This window comes from Cotesia typhae, unplaced genomic scaffold (assembly GCF_013202065.1).
Source record: "Cotesia typhae breed Kobodo isofemale line unplaced genomic scaffold, CoteBio_Ctyphae scaffold_13, whole genome shotgun sequence".
Classification (NCBI taxonomy): Eukaryota; Metazoa; Arthropoda; class Insecta; order Hymenoptera; family Braconidae; genus Cotesia; species Cotesia typhae.
In genome coordinates this window covers 6,169,190-6,187,929 of record NW_027423774.1, presented here as the reverse complement: position 1 = coordinate 6,187,929, position 18,740 = coordinate 6,169,190, and the positions used below count along the sequence as shown (strand labels likewise).

The 18,740-nt window shown below is 33.8% G+C and overlaps 3 protein-coding genes across 4 annotated transcripts; all 3 read left to right on the top strand.

The window, feature by feature from the left end:
- Nucleotides 1–600: 600 nt before the first annotated feature.
- LOC141535029 (uncharacterized) lies at nucleotides 601–4,280 on the top strand. Of its 2 annotated transcripts, XM_074254752.1 has the most exons (5): nucleotides 601–975; nucleotides 1,047–1,099; nucleotides 3,449–3,606; nucleotides 3,698–3,805; nucleotides 4,072–4,280. In XM_074254752.1, exons 1-5 carry the CDS (start codon nucleotides 960–962, stop codon nucleotides 4,190–4,192), a joined length of 456 nt encoding a protein of 151 aa, XP_074110853.1. In that variant the 5' UTR covers nucleotides 601–959; the 3' UTR covers nucleotides 4,193–4,280. The 2 variants fall into 2 exon arrangements, with proteins under 2 accessions (XP_074110853.1, XP_074110852.1); XM_074254751.1 differs by lacking the exons at nucleotides 601–975; nucleotides 1,047–1,099 and adding an exon at nucleotides 1,176–1,674.
- Nucleotides 4,281–5,646: 1,366 nt separating this feature from the next.
- On the top strand, nucleotides 5,647–9,215 carry LOC141535093 (uncharacterized). The gene is made up of 5 exons (XM_074254881.1): nucleotides 5,647–5,795; nucleotides 5,926–6,063; nucleotides 6,146–6,321; nucleotides 8,320–8,436; nucleotides 8,981–9,215. The coding sequence occupies exons 1-5, from the start codon at nucleotides 5,775–5,777 to the stop codon at nucleotides 9,108–9,110; spliced, it is 582 nt and encodes a 193-aa protein (XP_074110982.1). The 5' UTR covers nucleotides 5,647–5,774; the 3' UTR covers nucleotides 9,111–9,215.
- Nucleotides 9,216–9,374: 159 nt separating this feature from the next.
- LOC141535324 (uncharacterized) lies at nucleotides 9,375–18,289 on the top strand. The gene is made up of 4 exons (XM_074255192.1): nucleotides 9,375–9,530; nucleotides 9,597–9,781; nucleotides 17,446–17,562; nucleotides 17,804–18,289. Exons 1-4 carry the CDS (start codon nucleotides 9,375–9,377, stop codon nucleotides 17,922–17,924), a joined length of 579 nt encoding a protein of 192 aa, XP_074111293.1. The 3' UTR covers nucleotides 17,925–18,289.
- The last annotated feature ends 451 nt before the right edge of the window (nucleotides 18,290–18,740 follow it).

The window sequence follows — 18,740 nt, the reverse complement described above, 5'->3', positions numbered from 1 at the left end:
CCCATTTTCTTTTGTAAATACACTGCACGGAAAGAAAACTGTATGAAAAATTACGGTAAAAACATCGTAATTTTTGTATAGAATATTGTAATGCCGGACCTAAACTCAATCATCGTAATTTTTACGATGCAGTATCGTAAATTTCTATCACTTAAATTAAAAAGAAGCTTAGGTTAATGAAAAAAACAATTCTGCATCACCGAGGAATCGAACCCGGAGACCTCTCCGCCACAAGTCCAAGGTTTATCCCCTCACGCTATCAGAGGCATATCTAAATTTTATGTTCAGTCACATAATAAGACCCTCCATACAGTAATTAGTCATCTTTTGGTGATGGCGCCGCAAACTACTGGACTCTGTCTTTCTTTTATTAAAACATATAGTATGCGTCCTTATTCACTTGCTCTTACAGAAAAAAAATTTACTAAATAACATCGTAATTTTCAATAATTCAAATTGTATTCTGTAGACGGCAGCATCGTAAAAATCAAGATACTAAAAGTATAGTCCTGGATTACGACATTACTATTGTAATTTTTCATATAATTTTTTTTCCGTGTGGTCACAAAATTTTTCTTATTTTCTTAACAATATAGATTGTTATTTTTATTTATTAGTGAATATTTCTCCTCTGACCGTAAATCGAGATTGTTTGCTGACAAATTATTCAAAATAAATTCACAGAAGCCTTCGGTTGTTTGCCTTCAGACATTTACTGAGGTACACAGCGAGACAAAATATACAGATATGTCATGGAGCAAACCGGACACCTGGACTGTTTACCGAAAGCAGACTAACGACCTTTGTACACCTGACAAAACCAGCGCAGAGCTGTAGTTTGGCCCATGCCCATTTGAGACAGCCTTTCTGCAATGCTAATACAACTCACCAAGCCTTAACAAGCTTCATTATTACCATAATCACCGTTTCGTCACTTGATCAATTTTCCTCGGATAAAAATGAGTAAAAAGATGAGTAAGTGTATCGTGTAATTTGTATCGTTGATTTAAATCGAGGTAGAGTACAAATTAAATTAAATTAACCAGCAGGAGAATCTCATGGAATCAAGACAAACCGCCTTGTTACTAATTGGCTGAAGGTATATATCAAGGGTTTAGAAATTCACGAGCAGAGAGTAGAATACGTAAGAGAGGGAGCAGGAGGTGGTGGCTCAAAGTGCAACTATGGAGACTAAGAGGGCTGTAGAATGCGCTGTTCAGAATCTGATGTGATGAGAAAGTACAAGAGCCGAGACGGCTCACCAGGAATGGAGCAAAATTTATATAATATGAGCCAGGCCGGGCTATCATCCAGAGGAAGTTGTTGTTGCCATAAAAGAGAAGTGGAAGAGACGGTGGTAGTGTTGGTGGTGGTAGGTTAACTCCTGAGGATAAATCGTAGTCGGAAACTCCGGGTAAACTTGCTAAGGATATATTCCAGTAACTTTCCTTCGTGACACGGTTGCCAGTGGTTAAGGATTCGAGCTGAGACGATAACTGTGCACCCTCACGGTGTACAAATATACACAAATACATTTATATACTTACAGAGCGTACTATGACTTCAAAGCTCGTACTTTTGATTTTGGTTGTTGTTTTAGTTGATGATTTTGTCTTAATTAACGGGCACCGTTATCGCAGGTCGCTTGCGTTCCGAAAAGGCAGCACTTTTTTTGTAAGTACTAGTTATTTTATTTATTTATTTATCAAAAAATGAATCCAACAGCACGGCCAATAACAGGGTTCCATACAAGTAGAAACGTAGGGGAGGGTGGCCTAAAGCGGGTAAGTTAACTAAAAAGGCCTAGAAGTTTTAGTTTTTCTTCGACTTACTTCTTAATATTATTCTATCCGACATAGTAGTGATCGAACTTCAATATTAGATAGGAATATTGTCTTAGTTTGGACCTAAGAATTTTTTATAAATAAAAAATCAAAATTGTTTAAAAACTCGCTTTGCCCTACCCCTTAGCCCAAAGCGGATAAGCACTACAGATAGATGAATCTAATGATAAAACTAATTTTGATAATAAAATTGTGTATTTAGCTAACATAAAAAAAAAAGATTTTTAGACATTGCAATCATTCAAATAATGATCTTATTTTTGTTGCATTAATTTTAAGCAAAATAAGCATTTTTCTATTGAAATTGATAATAAGTTTTCAATCAAGAATGTATTTCCGCTTTTTTCTTATATTTACGTATTACTTGATAATATTGTATAACAAAATAAATATAGAATTGAATCAGAGCAGCGCAAGTAGGTACCCACTTTGCCCCAGTACACGTTTTTTTGCTAAACGATTGTAAAATCAAAAATACAAAGGGAACCATCCGAACTTGTATCGTCCTTTAGAGTTAAATGGTACCAAAATAATATGGTTTCATCAATATTATCATAAATGTAATAGTGCCCGAATCATCTGATGACACATTTCATTCGTAATTTTAACAAATTTAGCAATTTCTTTATTTTGTATTTTGTTACTTTCTGTCAAAACTCAAACACCCAATCAGAACTTTCAAATACTCAGGAGTGTTACCATGATCACTACAAATGTATACTTTGACATTCGCACTCAATGTCACCATAAAATAGCACCTACCCACTTTATGCTACCTTCCTCTAATAACAATGGGCCATTTTATAAATATTTTTGAATTATTTACAGCGGCAGTAAGAGAACAAAATAAAGAAGATGAGAAGGTTGTCTCTGTGAAAAATAGATAAAAGTTTTAAATCATCGGATCCTTATCTTGGGAGCTGGGTGTATCGAATACAAATAGATCTTGACGCTTTTTATATTACTCGGCTGTAAGAAACAGAAGAGTCTGGTTGCTCTTAGCGAGTCGCTACACACTTTAGTACTACTATAGACTGTAGTGTTTTAGCGTAGAATGTAGTAGAGTCAATGACAAATGGGTTGCCAGGATCAGCCGACTACGACCTTTTACTCCTTCTGCTCCTTATTCTGCTCCGTCGTCTCCATCATTTACACACACACACACACACACACACACACACACACACACACACACACACACACACACACACACACACACACACACACACACACACACACACACACACACACACACACACACACACCGTCTACTGGCTCACTTACTCACTTACTTATTCTTATTTTTTACTCGCTTCACGTCTACTAGCCGTTGATGCAGACTCGATAGTCCTTAATATTGGCTTCAACCTCAGCTCAGAGGCTATTTGTCTCATTGAGCAACACTCTTAGCTTGAATTTGTGGGACTTTTTACTTGGCTCTTATATTATTTTTTATTCGATATAAAAATCTGTAAATTTATCGGTTTTATAAAAAAAAAATCGACATTTATTGAACAACACTCTATCATATTGTCGTTCTTGGGCGATAATATACAATATATTTAGATTTTTATTGTATGGAAGTAATGATTTTTCGTTGGCAGTATCGACTCAACTATAAAATAGCTTCTGTTGGCTGGACGACCATTTTCAACCAAGCTTCGGGCTTCAAAGTTTCTTGGCATTTACCTGACGGCACCAACACCAAAAAAAAGCGGTCTATTTATGATTTACACGACGACATTAAATTTTTGTACCAGAGGTAATTTTTATTTTTAATTTTTACTCTTCCGCTCTTTATAGATTTCATAAATAAGCGAATTAAAATGAATATTTAAAATTTTTTGCTCCAGCCACGGGCTTGATGGTCAATCCTGCCTCGCACGAAACATTTGCGAAGCGATGAGGTACGCAAAGCGTGAGGACAGCGTTATGGCGAAGATATTAAAATTGTTAGCGCGGTATGAACCACTTGAATTATTCTAGGAATGCACACTCGAATCAATTAATCGAGTTTCATCATCTATCGGGCCTTGTCTGCTCTAATTTTCTCTCTTACGCTCATTTTCATATCCTCAATCCTCAGTCCTCAATTGCTCTCTGCTCTCTACTCTCTCTCTACGTCCGCACATTTATTAAATTTATTAAATTGTGTGGGTTGATATGCACCTACATATATGTACGTCTACTAGTATTCACTGTAAGGTCTAACTGGCTGTGATTTCAGAACATCGAATACCAATTGCACCAATTGTACTGACGAGAAGGACTTCCAGGTTGAGTGCCACCGATATACACGCCGTTGTCCTCTGCAATTAATTAGTATCGATGACTTTTCTGATGACTAAACTACCTTCATCTGTAAATCCAATAAATTTTTTTTACAACCCATTACCTATTCTATTGATGTAATTTCACTCAAGTGTATTTCTGTCAATCAATAAATTTTTATTCTCAGAACAAATAGTTTTTTAGACTTTGTTGTATGGTAAATTTTTATTTTAAATCCTTGCGATTTATGTTTAAAACTTAAACCGGAAATCAGAATGTAACATTTAAATTGCTTAATTTTACTACGACTATACATGAGCACTTTTTTGTTGTCACATCGGATGTTCACATTTTCTTGAAAACTTTACGGAAAAAAGAAAACTCGAAAAATTACAGTATATAATGCAACGTGGCGCTTCGTGATGAAAACTGGAAAAATTACAGTTTCAAATGTAATCATTACAGATTTTATAAGAGTGTAATATTTACATTCAAGGCTCTGAATATTAACTTAAAAAATTGAATTTAGAAAAATGTTATTTTAAACTGTAATTTTTATAGTTTTGATTACAACAGGACCGATTTGACATTCTATACTGTAATTTTTCGAGTTTTCTTTTTTCCGTGATTAAAAATAAAGCGTTCGAGTTTTTCTTAAATCGTAAAATTAAGAATCTATATTATTAAAATAATTTGGTATCATTAGGAAGGTCTTGGTCTAAAGTTGTGCTTTCTCAATGTTTCATATTATTCTCACCGATAGACAATTTATGATGATAAGAACTTAGGCTGCATTCAAAAATCCTCTATCTCTAGATACATAATTAAGAAATGACCTTGTATTTTGTGAACTATTGACGTTTTTAAAGATCCAAGCTCATCCCGACATTACACTCATCAAGACCTTTCATTTGAGTACCCACATCAATTTTTCATATATTTATATACAATATATATATGTATATATAAAAAATATATGAAAATGCATGTGGGTACTCAAATAAAAGCTCTTGATGAGTGTAACATCAGGATGAGTTTATATCTTTAAAAATGTCAATATTTAAGAAAGTACAGTGCAATTTAACAAAAGTCATTATTTAATAAACCACAATTTTATTTATTTATAGTTCACAAGTCACGGCAGTCACATAGTGACTGCAAGGTTGCTAGTTTATATTAATTTTGCATAAATAAATAAATTACAGAAAGAAATTCATTTATTAATTTTTATTTTCCTAAATTTATTAAATTAAATTCTTGCCTTGGCATATAGATGAATAAATAATGAAATAAAATAAAATTAATGTTAATAAAGAAAAATAATATAACGGATTTGTGGGATGTTGTATCAAGATATTATCACGGATTGATGCTAAACTTTGATGGTTTTGAGAATTATCAGTAAGGTCGAGGCATTGAAAATTACTGGTAGAGGCACACTAGTTTCTTTGAGCTCTTTATAATAAATACTCTATTTCCATTTGAGCTCTCTTTGTCTATGAAAAGTCTAGTGTGTGATGATGATAATAACAGTAGTATAAAAATATAAAAAAAATTTATATACAATATATATAGAGTAATAGGAACAGGTAATACAAATAAAGTACAGAGGTGGAAATAGCTGAAAGACGAGGCTCGGACAAGCTGGCAAAGAAAACTATGTTCGGTGAAATGACAAACGTACGTTCTTTTGTGTCTAAAGAAATAATAAACAAAAAATAAAAATATATAAATATATATCTACGAAAAAAAGTAATATTTATATGACATTCTTTAGCGGTTTTTTACTTTTTACTTATCCTGGTTACAGAAGCGCGGAATATTTTGCCTCGTTTGTCTAAGCTTAGGGATTGTTGTCGCGGACGCTAAGAATTTCACTGATGCCCAAGAAAATATTTTGTCACGACAGAAGAGATATTTAATATTTCCTCAAGGTAGCAATGTTCAGGTAATATTCACATCTAGACTTTATTTATTATTCAAATAGTTTTTCGGTAAAATTAAAATAGTAAAAATAATATTTACTTTAGCTGGTATATTGTTTAACTATTGGAGCGTTCGCCCCGAGCCCGGATCAAATAGTGGTGGGAATGACAGCTGCTTTGGCTTGGGAGCTCCCAAGTCAAGTCGATAAAAAAATAACTAAATTACTGCACCGGCGAACAAGGAGCCTGGTCTTTCCTAAAATCGAAGCCTTCCTTCAGTCGTAAGTTTCTACCAAGGTAAATTGCTCGGAAATATAATTTAACAAACAAATGAAAATTATTTTCATTACAAGTTGTTTCCGAACAATTATAAAACTTTTACTCAGCTTCTCCTTCCTTTTTATTTTTAGTAGATTTCATAGAAATCTAACTATTGCAATGGTCCTTATGACGAAACTTTTGAAAAATTTTGCTATATTCCGACTTACCTCGACGAGCTGAGTCAGAAAATACATATGGTTCAAAAGTTTATATATAATATATATTTATACGATATAACGCGGCTTGTCAGCACGATAGCGTTTTCAATTTATAACCGATTCTTCTCAAACTCAACATGATTTATCTATTGATAAAGACCCAAGTTAAGTTCAAAGATGAGCTTAATCAGGCGAGCAGTTTGGAAATTACACAAATTTGAAATTTTAAAAATTCTAATAATTGATGTTTTCACCACTTCAACTTGGTGTAATTACTGAAATAAACAAGATATTCAAATTTAGTAAATTGCATCGTAAAGCTCGTTCATTAAGCTTCAATTTTCACTACTCAGAAGTGCTAATAGCCTCAATATTACCCCTTTTAGAGTTTGTTTGATGAATCAGTTTTCCTAATGCAGCCGTTTTTGAATTATTGACTGCATCATAGCATAAACATGATGTAGATTCAATAATCCCGATATTGATCAGTTTTTTGTCTAATATGTTCGGGTAAGTCATCAGTAAATATGTCACAAATTATTTCTCAATATTGTTTTCTTCAACTAAAATTTCATCCGGTTTCAAAATTCTGAATAACTTGAAAATTGTTGCTTCTAAGTAGTTATTTAAAGTTTGGACATTGATCATTCAAATCTCATAATCTTCAAAATCGTTTGAAAAATATTTGAAAAACTATTTCTTTACAAGATAATTTTTTGAACAAAATTAGTTCTGAATAGTTTTAAATTTATTATTGAATTTTGTTTTTAATCAATGAATTAATTTATACATTATCAGTATTGATATTATTTTATTAAAAATAAATTTTCTTCATTTGAGAAATCCACTTCCATTTTGGCTGCCAAATAGTACTTTTTTTTTTTTTATTTTAATTGTGGTTGTAAATTATTATTATTGTCAGAAAAATGTCGAGACACTTTCGAGAATTTGTCATTTGTCACGTATCTCTTTTCAATACCAAAATATTCACGATAAATAAAAAGTAGCCGTATATTTTGCTGTTTCTATTTACTACTCGATGTCTTTGCTGTACATTGAGTCTCAATCGTGACTTTTGTGAAATACTTTTGCATTTTCAATACACTGACATGCTTTGTAAATATGCAAGAACGCTTTGCGCATATATATGTATGTGTATATAATAGTATAAGAAATGAAATAAAATATAAAACGGTGAAAGAATAGAGTTATATGTGCTTTAGAGTTTTATATAAATATATATATATATATATATATATATATATATATATATATATATATATATATATATATATATATATATATATATATATATATATATATATATATATATATATATATATATATATATATATAGAGAGAGAGAGAGAGAGAGAGAGAGAGAGAGAGAGAGAGAGAGAGAGAGAGAGAGAGAGAGAGAGAGAGCAAAAGGGTGAGAGCAATAAAAAAGCAAAAGCTTGTACAATATTGTTTTCTATCCAATGTATTCTCTCTGCCCTTGATATATTTTCCAAAGTAGTTTTATTTGTATGTGAGATATTGTCTAAAAGAAAAAAAATTACTAGAGTTGTAAAAAAAATTTAATTTAACATACAACTGAAGCAATTGAGAAAGTGTCAGCCTACTTTAGACAAATAAACTACCCGACTTTCTATTTCTCTATTTTAATGAAATTTTGTAGTAGTTTAAATAAATTTAATTCTAACATCGTTAAAATAAATTGAAGGCAGTAGATAAATAATTGAATAGTCAGACAGATAATTAAAATGTTTTTTTTTTTTGACAAAATTTTGATTTTAGCGCTGGACTTGATGGGAGAGCCTGTGTAATGAGAGCAATTTGTGAGGCTAGAAATCGCGATGATGATAAAATCGGTACTGGTACATTTGTCCAAGAAGTTTTGCATGCGATTTTCAGGTAAAGTTATTATAACCCGTATAAAAAAAAAAATCGTCTTAAAATTGTCGTTTGTTTAAGATCAAACGTGACACAAATCAAGACGATTTTAAGACTTTTTTAAGACGCCAAAAAAAAAATTCCGAGAGCAGATTTTTGAAAATTAATTCTCGAATTTTTTATGAAAATAAGACGATATCACAGTGACAGCTCCGAAAAAATTAAGTTTCCAAAAATTTCAAATTCAATTTAAAAAGAGCGTTCTCAAAAATGTAGTGATTAAAAAATCGTAAAATTGTCTAAAAATTAATTTTCATAACAAATTTGAGAGCCAAATTTCAAAAATCTGCTCTCACAATTTTTTTTTTGTGTCTTAAAAATGTCTTAAAATATTCTTGGTTTGTGTCGCGTTTAAGATCTTAAACAAACGACAATTTTAAGATAATTTTGAGACGATTTTTTTTACACAGGAAATCTCGAATTAATATTAACATAAATCAAAGTTTTGAAAGATAGTTGATAAACTTTTTAGTCAAGTTAAATAACTTTAGATTTTATTTAACAGATTAAGAAATGACGGAAATAACTTTGATAAATCAGAACACAAGATTTACGATTTGGCTCATGTGACGAAGATGAATTGTGCTCAAGAGTATCCGAGTTGTCGACACTCCATTTACGAACTTGACTTTTGACACTTTTACTTCTATTCACCGAGGGAACTTTTAACAACTCGACATCTTTATTAAAATTTTTTATCCTGTCTTTACAATTTATTGAATCATTAGCAAACATTTATATGGACAATAAAAGTATTTTTTATAAATAAAAATTCATTTTATTACCGGAAGTTAAGCAATAAGTATTTATTTGAGTACTTAGCGAGTTTTTAAAAAGTTAAACCGTTATATTTATCACAGTACTGCGAGTAAAAAGTCAGTTGTAGTTCTAAACTCGAAATGACAACAAATATCAATCCGAGTTTTTTTCCTCTATTAATTTTATTTACTATTTTGGCAATTGCGGAGGCAAACGATCTAGGTTGTAAGTCTAACAGAACAAAAAGAGAATTACCAACGAGATATCTAATATTTCCCCAGGGTAGTAACGTCCAGGTAAGTCGAATTTTTTTCCGCCGAATATAATAGACCGAAAAAACAATATAATGAATGTAAATGCAGTTGATTTATTGTCTGACGATCGGGACCTATGCCAAGCCGGAAAGCTTCTTCACGGTAGGTGTAACTGCGGGGCTCGCTTGGGAGCTTCCTCACAAAGACACGGTGCCTTATCGAAAACCCGCCGAGGTTTACCATCGCCGCAGCAGGAGAGAGTTGTATCCGAAAGTTGAGTCAATGTTGACCACGTAAGTCATTAAATCAATCTAATTTAAACTTTACAAAAATTGATATAGAAGAAAACTAAAGCTGTGAAATATTTATAAGATTTTTTTTTTAACTTCCAGAGAAGCCAAAAAAATTCTTAAACCGAAAAAAAATTTTTAAAAGCTATATTTACTTAGACTTTTCATAGACAAAGAGAGCTCAAATGAAAATAGAGTATTTATTATAAAGAGCTCAAAGAAACTAGTGTGCCTCTACCAGTAATTTTCAATGCCTCGACCTTACTGAAAATTCTCAAAACCATCAAAGTTTAGCATCAATCCGTGATAATATCTTGATACAATATCCCACAAATCCGTTATATTATTTTTCTTTATTAACACTAATTTTATTTTATTTCATTATTTATTCATCTATATGCCAAGGCAAGAATTTAATTTAATAAATTTAGGAAAATAAAAATTAATAAATGAATTTCTTTCTGTAATTTATTTATTTATGCAAGATTAATATAAACTAGCAACCTTGCAGTGACTATGTGACTGCCGTGACTTGTGAACTATAAATAAATAAAATTGTGGTTTATTAAATAATGACTTTTGTTAAATTGCACTGTACTTTCTTAAATATTGACGTTTTTAAAGATATAAGCTTATCCTGATGTTACTCTCATCAAGAGCTTTTATTTGAGTACCCACATGCATTTTCATATATTTTTCATATATACATATATATATTGTATATAATATATAAATATATGAAAAATTGATGTGGGTACTAAAATGAAAGGTCTTGATGAGTGTTATGTTGGGATGAACTTATATCTTTAAAAATGTCCATAGTTCACAACATATAATGTAATTTCTTAATTATTGCCGTTTTTAAAGATCTAAGCTCATCGAGACCTTTCATTTATGTACCCACATGGCATTTTTTGTATATATTTTATATATATGGTACTTGTGAAATATATTTAATATATAAAATATATGAAAGAATTGATCTGGGTACTTAAATGAAAGGTCTTAATGAGTGTAAAGTCGGGAGGAATTTATATCTTTAAGGGGGAACACCACTGTGACGATCGAAAAAAGAGGTGATTTTCGAGAATTTTTTGACAGGGAAAATAAAGAAATTTGAGAATCGGATTTTTAAAATTTTATTAAGGGTACATTAAAGATTATTGCCCTAAATTTTTATCAAAAAATATTTAATTACTACAAAGTTATTAACGATCTCGTAGAACACTAAAAAAAATTTCCCTATCTATGGTCAATTCGATAACTCAAAAACGGATCATCTGAAAATAAAAACCCAAATTGCTTTTTAATCAGTAAGGGTGTAGTTATCTTTGCACGTACAGAATTTTGAAAATTTTCATTTAAAAAAAAATGGTGACTGATTGAAAATTTTCTCACTATTACTACTGTTTTTTGTTTTGTTTTAACCCGGCTAAAAAAATCTTTAAAATCAAAATTTTTTAAATTCTGTACGTCCGACAATAACTACATCGTTACTGATTAATAAGCAATTTGGATTTTTATTTTCAGATGATCCGTTTTTGAGTTATTGAACCGACCATGGAGGGGGGAAATTTTCTCCAGTGCTCTACGAGATTGTTTATAACTTTGTAATAATTAAATACTTTTTAATAAAAATTTAGGTTAATAATCTTTAATGTACCCTTAATAAAATAAAAAAATCCGATCCCCAAATTCCTTTATTTTCCCTGGCAAAAAAATTCTCGAAAATCACCTCTTTTTTTCAATCGTCACAGTGGTCCCCCTTAAGTATAAAAATTCTTGAATTGATGTTTTTTTTGGTTCAATAATTTTGCTCTTCATTTAATTTAATTTTTTTTTATGCAGGTAAAAAAAATAATTTTTTTCTTTCTATTTAAAAAAAATTATTCACATTTTTTTAATAAAATTTTTAATAACTAAATTTTATCAATTTAAACCTGCCTATATGTCTGGCTGTATATAATAAATAAATATGCTTTATGGATAGTGATCGATATAATAAAGATAACCTCTGGTTGATGGCAAGTTATCAAGCTTAAGACAATCTATATACACAGGAATAGCTCGGTTTAGTTTGTAAGATATCGATATTGCAGTACTATCACATGCCCTGGGGATACATTTTGGAGGCTGGCTATATCCGTCCGACCGATGAGTTCTAACGATGTTATCCTTCTACTAACATCATTTTCTCTAGTATTATGCCCTCCCGTCAAAATAATTAAACAAATCACCATAAGCTTGGAAAAAAAATCCTTAATAATATAATAATATTCAAATTCACTCAATTACTCGTCTCCGACATTTACAAACATGAATTATCTGCATTTAATATTTACACACACTTTACTCATAAGTTATATGAGTACAACTAGAGCCAGTTGGTTATTACACCCCGGGAAAGATGTCAGTAGCAGCACTGAGCTATTACCCTTCTACTTCTACTTCAGTGGGTTCTTAACCGTGTAACGTCATATCTACAACACGGCTCCTGATATTTACTGCTCTAATGTTAAGCTTTTCACGGACTAGACGTTGAGTCATTTAGTAACGTGACGTTGAGCTTATTTTCCTGTTATCACTCTGCGACGATAATAAACTTTGTTATTATTATTATTATTGATACCATCACTCAGTTCACAAATAATCACCCGTAATTTTAGTTAACAATAATTATTTATCCAATATATTGATTTTGAATTGACATTATTTATTATTTATTCGTTAAATTAATAATTCAAATCAATCATCCGAGTAATTAGGAGTGCTTTTACTCATTATCGAAGTATAATATCTGCTCCAATTAAGTGATTGTAACATAGAAGCTAATTTTAATTCTAAATAGCAGAATTTACTTGAATATTGATTTTCAAAATTATTTTGCAATCTGACACTAAATTAAAATCTTTTGAATATTCTAGATACAAAATTATTATTATTATTATTATTATTATTATTAACGTCAAATTTTGGTTGGATAATAATAATAATAATAATAATAATAATAATAATAATAATAATAATAATAATAATAATAATCTAGCGGTGCTTGCTACGTGGCCTCCAAGCGGCGCATCGCGGGAAATGCAGACCATAACATCAGGTCTGTAGGCGAACGACGTAGCCCGTGCAGTGGGCCAACTACCCACTGCATGGAAATAACTGAGTTACCACAAGATACCAACTCAGAAGTGCTCCCCACAATCGGTCCTTTTCGAATGAGGACCATTCATCAGGTGGGAGGAGCACGCCGGACCCGATGAAAGATGACGACCCTGGCGCCTTAAGGACTTACTTTAAGTGGACGGAGGAACTGAGAGTCGATCTCTTGGTGTGCTACCAACGTAGCGAGCCGGGGGTGAGCGGCTATATGGCCCGGATGCACACTCTTTGGAGTGATATGCATCCGGAGCTAGCGCATTTTACGCCCAAACACCTGCGTAATTATGCCGCTCATCTTCGGCGAAATAGAAGATCGCTTGTGCCGGACAGAAGGCAGTCTAATAGACTTTCCTTTCCGGCGCAACTACACCAAGAGCGACGCCATTCCTCCTTGGACAACAACAATCCCTTTGTAGGACGGCAAGTAAGTATATCTAAAAAGATAACTTACTCCCAACAACAGCTTGAAGCGGTAAACGAAGATCTCCGTGCAACCATCCTGGAGGACTCCACCCTGCTCACTGTGAGCCAGGTTGTGTATGGTGCAGCAGTTTCGGCTTTTCCGAGAGAGAGACATTGTCTCTCGATCGAGGCAAGGTTGAGACAGCGCATCTTACAACTTGGCTCCAAAATTGACAGATCCCGAAAACATGTCTCCCGCATTCAGTGTGTGATTGAGTTCGAAACAACTCAAAAAGCATACACGCCCCAAATTCGACGCATTGTTGCTGAACTTCGGTGGCATCATCACACACTGAACAAGAGTACTCTTCTTGTCATCAAAGAAGAGTCTCTTAATAAATTGCGGGCTCTAGTGACTGCCAAAAAGTCACTAGAGAAAAGGCTGAAGCGGTTGGTCGACAACTCGTTGTTTCGATCCAGCCCTTCACGGTTTCTGACACCAAAGACCGATGTTACTGGGACTTATCCAACACCTGAGCGGGTGGAAGCTTTTTGGACTGAGTTGTATGGAGATCAACCAAACGTGAACGCCAATACTCCAGCTCTGCACGACTTCAAAGCATTCTGTCGGGAACACCGTCGGCAGAATGCTGATGAAGAGAGCCCTGCAGTCAGTGTGGATGAAGTTCGTTCAGCTCTAAATGGCAGCAAAAATTGGGCTGCCCCGGGACCAGATGGCATTAATGTCTTCTGGTGGAAGAAGTTTACTTCTACCCACCTCCATTTGGCCTGCATATTTACATCGTACATTAGAGCTGACGATCCGATTCCGAACTGGCTTATAGAAGGGCGAACCGTACTGATACCTAAAAAGGTGACTTGTCTGACCCTAAGAATTTCAGGCCTATCACCTGCTTGAATGCGGTTTATAAAATTTTTACAAAAATTTTAAATAACCGTATCTTGCAGCAGATAGAGCCTGTATGGCAACAGATATATGAACAACGTGGCAGTAAAGAGGCCTGTCAGGTTGCAAGGAGAACCTGATAGTGGATCGATGCGTCTTACAAGATGCGATCTACTATCAACGCAACCTGTCAATGGCTTGGATTGACTATCGCAAGGCATTTGACTCAACTCCACATGAGTTGATTTTATATCTACTCAAATGCCTGGGAGTCAATCCGGAAATAGTGGAATGCATTCGGCGTACAATGCAGCTCTGGCGAACGCGTTTTCACATTGGAAGTGGAAATGCATTGCACGTAACCGGAGTTGTAGAGTATAAACGGGGGGTCTTCCAAGGTGATTCCTTGAGCCCTCTGCTGTTTTGCGTTTCACTGCTGCCTATATCTGTTGCTCTCCGTAAAACTCGTGAGTACTCTGTGGGGCCTCCGGGTGATCGAAACTATTCGATCACCCATCTGCTTTACATGGATGATCTGAAGCTGTATAGAGCTGATAAAGATCATCTACAAGCGGCCCTCAACATCGTAGCAGAGTACACACGAGATGTCGGAATGTCTTTTGGGTTGGACAAGTGTGCGGTCGTACATCTGGCGAGGGGTAAGTGCTCTGATACTGGTGATGATGTCGAGTTAGTGGATGGGAGCGTCTTAAGACAATTAGACGCCGGGGAGTTGTATAGATATCTAGGAATGGAAGAGCACCGCATGCATGCGGTCTCTGAAGTCCGAGCAACTCTCCAGAGCGAGTATGTTAGGAGACTCCGGAAAATTTGGTCCTCCGAACTTTCCGGCAAAAACAAAGTCTCAGCTACTAATATGCTCGCTGTCCCAGTCTTACTATACACTTTCGGTGTCCTGAAATGGGCCCGAAAGGATTTACGAGATCTCGACATCAAAACCCGTAAGATCATCAATATGAATCGGAGCATGCACCCCAATTCATCAGTCGCCAGATTATACCTCCCCCGATCCATCGGTGGGAGAGGTTTGCAGAGTTTGGAGCGGCTTCACGACCGTTTGGTCCTGGGTTTAACACACGAAGTTGTCAATTTCACTGCAGACGAGGATGACTTTCTTATGCAAATTGTACATAAACATGAAAATGAACATAAGGGGTCATTCTTATATAAGGCAGCAATATATGCGGCAAGAACCCTTATGCGGCAAGGTCTTGGAGAAATAAACGCTCTTATGGAACTCCGAAAGGAGGAATTTAAGAGCGTCATCAGGAACACCGAGGAAAAACTACTCCTTGGCGAACTGATGGACAAGTCCATGCACAGCGTGTTCTTTAAACACGTGCGTGATCATGGCTTGTCCACCCAGCTGACGTTTTCCTTCTTAAAGTCAGCTGGCCTGATGTCCGAGACTGAAGGGTTCATATTTGCCTGCCAAGATGGTGTCATTAACACTCTTGAGTACCGTAGCAAGATGCTCCAGGTGCAGCTACCGGACACTTCCTGTAGGAGGTGTAGACAACATCCGGAGACGCTTATGCATCTTTTGTCGGCATGTCCAGTGCTGGCGAGAGGTGCATATATCCAGCGTCACAATGCTGCCCTGAGAGTACTGTACTACTATCTTCGTCATTGCTACGGTATTGACGTGACACCAGTGCTGCCTTATCTGCCAGGAGATATTCCCCAGGTTGTTGAGAATGACAGTTGCAAAATTTATTGGAACATGCCATTTGCAACAACCCGGCGGATAGATCACAACAAACCTGATATTGTGCTCTTCGACAAGGCCACTCGTGACATTTATGTCATTGAGTTCTCGGCCCCGGCTGAATATAACATCTCAGCCAACGAAGAGCACAAAAGACAAATATATCAGGACCTCCTGTTTGAAATTGGCAAACTTTACCCAGGTTACCGTGTCAAGCTTGTCGTCCTGATTGTTGGCGTCCTAGGAGGGATGAAACAGTCTTTTGTATCCTCACCTGCCAAAGTTCCAGCTTGTTCATCAAAAGCTGAGTTCTTGGCAGTTAGGATGCAGAAGGCTGTTTTACTTGGTTCTCTCCGTCTCTTAAGGGAAATGACTTTGGCCTGCTGTGATCACTAACCGCCTTGTTGTGCGGAGTGGTCCAGCAGTAACGGATGGAGCTCAGGCTGGGCCCTCAGAGAATCGGACTCCGGGGATAACCCCCCTGAGCATTTAATAATAATAATCTATATTATTAAAAGAATGAGAAAAATTTTGTCTCCATACGGAAAGAACAAGATGACACTGGCCATCATCCCAGATTATACTGAGTGAAAAAATTTTTTAGATAGTAGCTAGTATAATCCAAATTACAATGAGTATAATCCAAATATCACCCAGTATAATCTAGATTATACCAGCTACTATCTGGAATTTTTTTTTTACCACAGATATCACTGAGTATAATCTGGGATGATATCTAGTATCATCTTTTTCTTTCCATGCAGGATAGTCATGTAATAAAATCGGTTTTTTTAGTAAAATTTAGTGTCATTGCAAAGGTCTTGATTATAGTTTATGCCTTTTTCAATTATCATATCATTTTCACCGATAGTTAATTTATTATGATAAGTCTTTAGGCTGCATACGAAAAAATTCTATCTCTAGATTCATAATTAAGAAATGACCCTGTATCTTGTGAATCATTAACATTTTCAAAAATATAAGCTCATCTTGATATTACATTCATCGAGACCTTTCATTTGAGTACCCACATCAATTTTTGATATATTTTATATATTTATATACATTATATATACGTATATATGAAAAATATATCAAAATGCATGTGGGTACTCAAATAAGAGCTCTTGAGGTGTGTAACATCGGAATAAGCTTATATCTTTAAAAAGATCAATATTTAAGAAAGTACAGTGCAATTTAACAAAAGTCATTATTTAATAGTGTAAAAATTTTATTTAATTACAGTTCACAAGTCACAGCCGTCACATAGTGACTGCAAGATTGCTAGTTATTATTATTATTATTTTCATTAACGACTTAAAATTGTTGTTGGATGATAATAATAATAATAAAAATTAATATACTAAAAATTTATTATTGTTAAAAAGAGAGAGAAATAAATTTCCAAGATAAATTGAAGACATAAATGATTAACAATAAAGTACGATGTCTTTGTCTTTGCAGACGGGGTAAAGACGGAAAAGCTTGCGTACTTAAGGCTCTTTGTCAAGCAGCAAGAAGAAATGACTCCGACGTCGGAAAAGGCACCTTCATGCAAGAAATTCTCTTTTCTATATTCACGTGAGTGCTCAACGTCATTTACTCTGTTATTAAAATCACTTTTCCCATTTTCTGTTTCCCATTTATAAACCTGACGACCTTATCTATTTCATATTATATTACATTATATATTCATATGTCACACGAAGCCTCATAAAAAACTAATCTTATTTATTTTGTTATTATGCTCGAGCATTAATTCAATTAACTGCTTATTTTATTAAATAACTTTAAATTTTATTATTTAATATTTTCTTTACAGTTTACCCAGTGGTTCTTACAACGTCGATCCTAAAACTCGATACGAGCTTGCTCATGACTCGATAAATGATTGCGACCATCTGTATCCTACATGCTCAGATTCGTTTTTTACATTGAATTAATATATAATTAAGGACTGAAGAAAATAAAAAAGAGAGATGCAGAAAGAAAGAAAAGAAGAAATAAAATAAAGAAAAAGTAACAAGAAATAACGAGATAAGTTTTTCTCGTGGGGTTAAGCGATAATTTAACATCGATAACGGTTAAATTCACCGAGGACTGAACTTGGTAGTGATAAATTTATGAGACGCTTACAGCGCTACTCGAGGGAAAGTAACTGAGAAAGATAGTATTAAAATGACGAGGATGAAAATAACCCCGTGGAATTTTATTAATAATCGCATACCTACTCTATCATTTTTACTTAAATTTATGATATTTTATTCTTTATTGAAATTTATATTAATAAACATTTTGTATACACTAACATGCCTCATATTATTAATTTTCTTTTTCTTATTATTTTTATTATTATTATTATTATTGTTATTTTTCATGTATAACTTTATGACAAATTTATTTTTTATGGCTCGGAGAAGAATAAAAATATTATTTACATATGTTGAAGTATTAAAATATACGTATGAATGTCACCGGGAACAAGGAAAACGTCATCTAGGATTAAAACTTTAGATATCACGAGTATGTACTTCTATTTATATTTATACAAATGCAGGAGTGTAATTTCCTGCTGGCGAGCCAGTGTCGCAGTTCATCGTCGTATACTAACAACATCCTTCATATGTTCTCATATATATACTCTGTACAAATATATACATAGTAACAGAGAGATGGATAAAAACTAAAAGGCTAAACTTTTTTATAAAACTATACAGCGTGTGCACAATAATAATAATAATAATTAAAAAAAAAAATTA